The sequence below is a fragment of the Nanorana parkeri genome, unplaced genomic scaffold (assembly GCF_000935625.1).
Source record: "Nanorana parkeri isolate BGI_ZX_2015 unplaced genomic scaffold, ASM93562v1 scaffold952, whole genome shotgun sequence".
Taxonomy (NCBI): Eukaryota; Metazoa; Chordata; class Amphibia; order Anura; family Dicroglossidae; genus Nanorana; species Nanorana parkeri.
This window is the reverse complement of record NW_017307220.1, coordinates 112,939-116,466: the sequence shown is the minus strand read 5'-3', so window position 1 is coordinate 116,466 and position 3,528 is coordinate 112,939. Positions and strand designations below refer to the sequence as shown.

At 46.9% G+C, this 3,528-nt stretch overlaps 1 protein-coding gene across 1 annotated transcript in view; it reads left to right on the top strand.

Moving 5' to 3' along the window:
- The first annotated feature begins 688 nt into the window (after window positions 1-688).
- Window positions 689-3,528, top strand: part of LOC108795260 (AFG3-like protein 1) — a 25,680-nt gene continuing 22,840 nt past the window's right edge. The window contains exon 1 of the mRNA XM_018566473.1: window positions 689-725. Within this exon, the coding sequence (XP_018421975.1) occupies window positions 692-725 (34 nt within the window). The 5' untranslated portion in view covers window positions 689-691. The remainder of the gene's footprint in view (window positions 726-3,528) is intronic.

Genomic DNA, 3,528 nt, shown 5'->3' with positions numbered 1-3,528 from the left:
AAGGACTGGTGCGCTGCAATATATTACATTTCTGTCCTTTGGTATAATACATTCCAGTGCAGCTCTGTATTCAATAATACATCATTCTTTTTTATCACATGTAGTGCAAGTACCTGAAAATGACTTGACATACACTTCACTCCCCTATGCAGCAGAACTCAGACTGGGAGAGGGAGAAGCCGCACAAGGAGTCAATCAATTGTGCTGCAGTGCTATCAATAAGTATGCTAATAGGAGAAGAGAGTAAAGTGACAGAGAGATGAGCTCACCAGTCTGCTGCTTCTCCTTTACAGCCCAGTGATGGGCTTAAAAGTGTTAAGCCCTGACAGGGTGGGTTGTGGAGCAGAGCTGTGTAAATCTCTGGCCTAGATAGATGGGCGCGTATGCCTGTACACTATCTGCGTCCACGTGTGAGCACCTAGACGCACACGGATGTGCAGGTTCGTGTAAGTACGTGCAGCTGCGTCCTCCCATAGGGAAGAACAAGCTGCTGCTTGCAATTACATAAAGCGCCTGTCCCTTCTGGGGTGGGGTCTTTTTGTAGGTGTGAACGCGGTACGGACGCGCACGCCCGTCTGAATGAGCCCATATAGTATATACTGTGTGTACAAATTCCTTGAAATGCAAATGACGCCATTTTTTGTGTCTGTTTCAGTCCATTAGGCAGATTCTCACATGGAGACCAACTCCAATGTTATCCTTCCTGGGTTCCAGGCCATTGAAAGGTACATGCTACAGAAAGGTTGTCATCTCTTTGTGTGTAAAGTGCAGGTTACAAAAGAGAAAAGGGGCGCAACTAACGATTATTTTCACAATCGATAAGTTGGTCGATTTTTTTTTTTTCTTTTTCGATTAAGCAGATACAAAATGAAATACCATCCTTAATATAAAATAAAATGCACAAATGGAGTGTTAAACATAAAGCTTACTTCAGAATAAAACTGCGTGCACTGCAATAGAAGGCATGCCATTGCAGTACAGCACGTTCTGCACATTGGGAGGTTTGATGGAACTCTCCTCACTGCTGGGCACCGTCTGCAGGGGTCTGTGTCACTTCTGATCGCCCGCTGGGAGCAGCAGGGACCGGAGGGGACACAGGGCCGATTGAAACACCGGCTCCCAGCGCAGAGCAGAGAACTAGGGGACCCAGACCAACTAATCGATAATGAGAATCGTTGACAACGATTAGTTGGTTGCAGCCCTAAAAGAGGATACAGGTTTCCTTGTAAAGAAAAGACAGTGAGAGGAATGTGTCAGAATCTGGAGCAGTTGCCCATAGTAACTAATCAGCTTCTGTATTTCATTTTCAAAGCTTAACTCAACAAACTGAAGAGAGAAGCTGATTGGGTGCCATGGGCAACTGCTCCAGATTCTGTCTGCTCCAGTTTTTATCAATTCCCCCCATCATACTTACCTGTTCCGTAACCTGTGCTGCCCATCTACCCTTTCTTCAACATCTCCGGCTACCGGCTTCATCTAAAACTCTTCCAGGACTACCAGATTTTTGGTCCCCCACTGAGCGCTGTGGTTCCTTCCATCAGCCCCTACATCACTGTGGGTTACAGTAGATGCCAGTTTTCTATATTGTGCAATTTCTGTCTTGAATTTGAGCTCTGTGCAGTTTTCTGGGAAAAGCAAATAGCCAATCACAGCTATTAAAGCTGAAGTTTAGGATTTATTTTTTGGCAGAGATAAAGCACCAAATACTGCAGGTAATGGGATACACATATATTGTGTTTGGTACTGTACCCCCCCCCCCCCCCCTTACACAGAGTAAAGAATGTCCCCAGTGTTGCCATGGTTACATGAAAGCAACATGTAAACTCTTTATGAGCAAAGCATTGCTGCGGAGCGGATGCACTTGCTGGGTCTTATATCTTTATGGGACTCCAGCAGTAGCATCTTTTCAATATAGTTTACTTCTGCATGGAGTCTTCCACCTCCTTCCGCAGCACTGCAATGCTTTTTCATTTTTTTCATAGTTTCTCACCACTTACCATAAAAGATTAAAAAAAACAGGAGCATGATTCACTCTGCTGACATGTACCCAGAATTGACCCTTTAAATCATATCTAAAGCCAAAACTTTCTTTCCATGTTGGATAGAGTAGGGGAGAGTTAAACGACTGTCCTGTTTTTTTGCCATCAGTGTTTCAATAGGGAGAAACACTCTGAGTGGGAGATAGACAGGTTGGAGTAAAGAGTTCCATAGGATGGGAGAGACTCTAGAGAAGTCCTGGAGGCGAGCATGGGAGAAGTTGACGAGGGAGCTGGAAAGCAGGAGGTCTTGTGATGAGCGGAGGGGACGATTAGGGTGATACTTTGACACAAGGTTTGAGATATAGCCGGGGACAGAGTTGTGGATGGCTTTGTAAGTCGTTGTTAATATTTTGGATTTTATCCTTTGAGTGAGTGGAAGCCAGTGGAGGGATCGGCAGAGGGTGACAGGGGATGGAAGCCAGTGCAGGGATTGGCAGAGGGGGACAGGGGATGGAAGCCAGTGCAGGGATTGGCAGAGGGGGAAAGGGGATGGAAGCCAGTGCAGGGATTGGCAGAGGGGGACAGGGGATGGAAGCCAGTGCAGGGATTGGCAGAGGGGGACAGGGGATGGAAGCCAGTGCAGGGATTGGCAGAGGGGGACAGGGGATGGAAGCCAGTGCAGGGATTGGCAGAGGGGGACAGGGGATGGAAGCCAGTGCAGGGATTGGCACAGGGGGGTTGCAGACACTGAGTCGTTGGCCAGGTGGATGAGTCTAGCAGCTGCATTCATGTTAGACTGAAGGGTTGAGGAGCCTGTGTAGTGGAAGGCCAATGAGGAGGGAGTTGCAATAGTCAAGACGAGATACAACAAGTAAGTGTATGAGTAGTTTTGTGGTTTCATTGGTGAGGAAGGGGCGTATTTTGGAGATGTTACGAAGGTGAAGGCGGCAGGATTTGGATAGTGATTGGATGTGGGGAAGAAAGGTGATGTCCAAGTCAAGGATGACACCTAGGACCTTGGAATGGGAGGAGGGATGGATAGTTGTGTTATCAATCTCAAGGGAAAAGTTGGGGGAAGGCACAAGGGCGGGCGGAAATATGAGCTCAGTTTTTGAAAGGTTGAGTTTTAAGAAGTGTTGTGACATCCAGACGGATATGTCATTTAGTAGATTAGTGACACGCAAGGACACTGAGGGGGTGAGTTGTGGAGTAGAAAGATAGATTTAAGTGTCATCGGCATAGAGATGGTATTGGAAGCCATGTGAGGTTATTAACTGACCAAGGGAGGAGGTATAGATAGAGAAGAGAAGGGGTCCAAGGACAGAGCCTGGGGGGACCCCTACAGAAAGAGGGAGGGTAGGGGTTAGATTTTTAGGTGACACTAAAGGATCGCTTAGATAGGTAGGAGGAGAACCATGAGAGAGCAGAATCTTGTAGGCCAAGCGAGTGGAGTTTTTTGAGGAGGAGCAGGTGGTCAACAGTGAAATTAACCACTGAACTATCACGTTCTCAAACAATTCATCCCCACACAGCTACCTCCTCATGTATC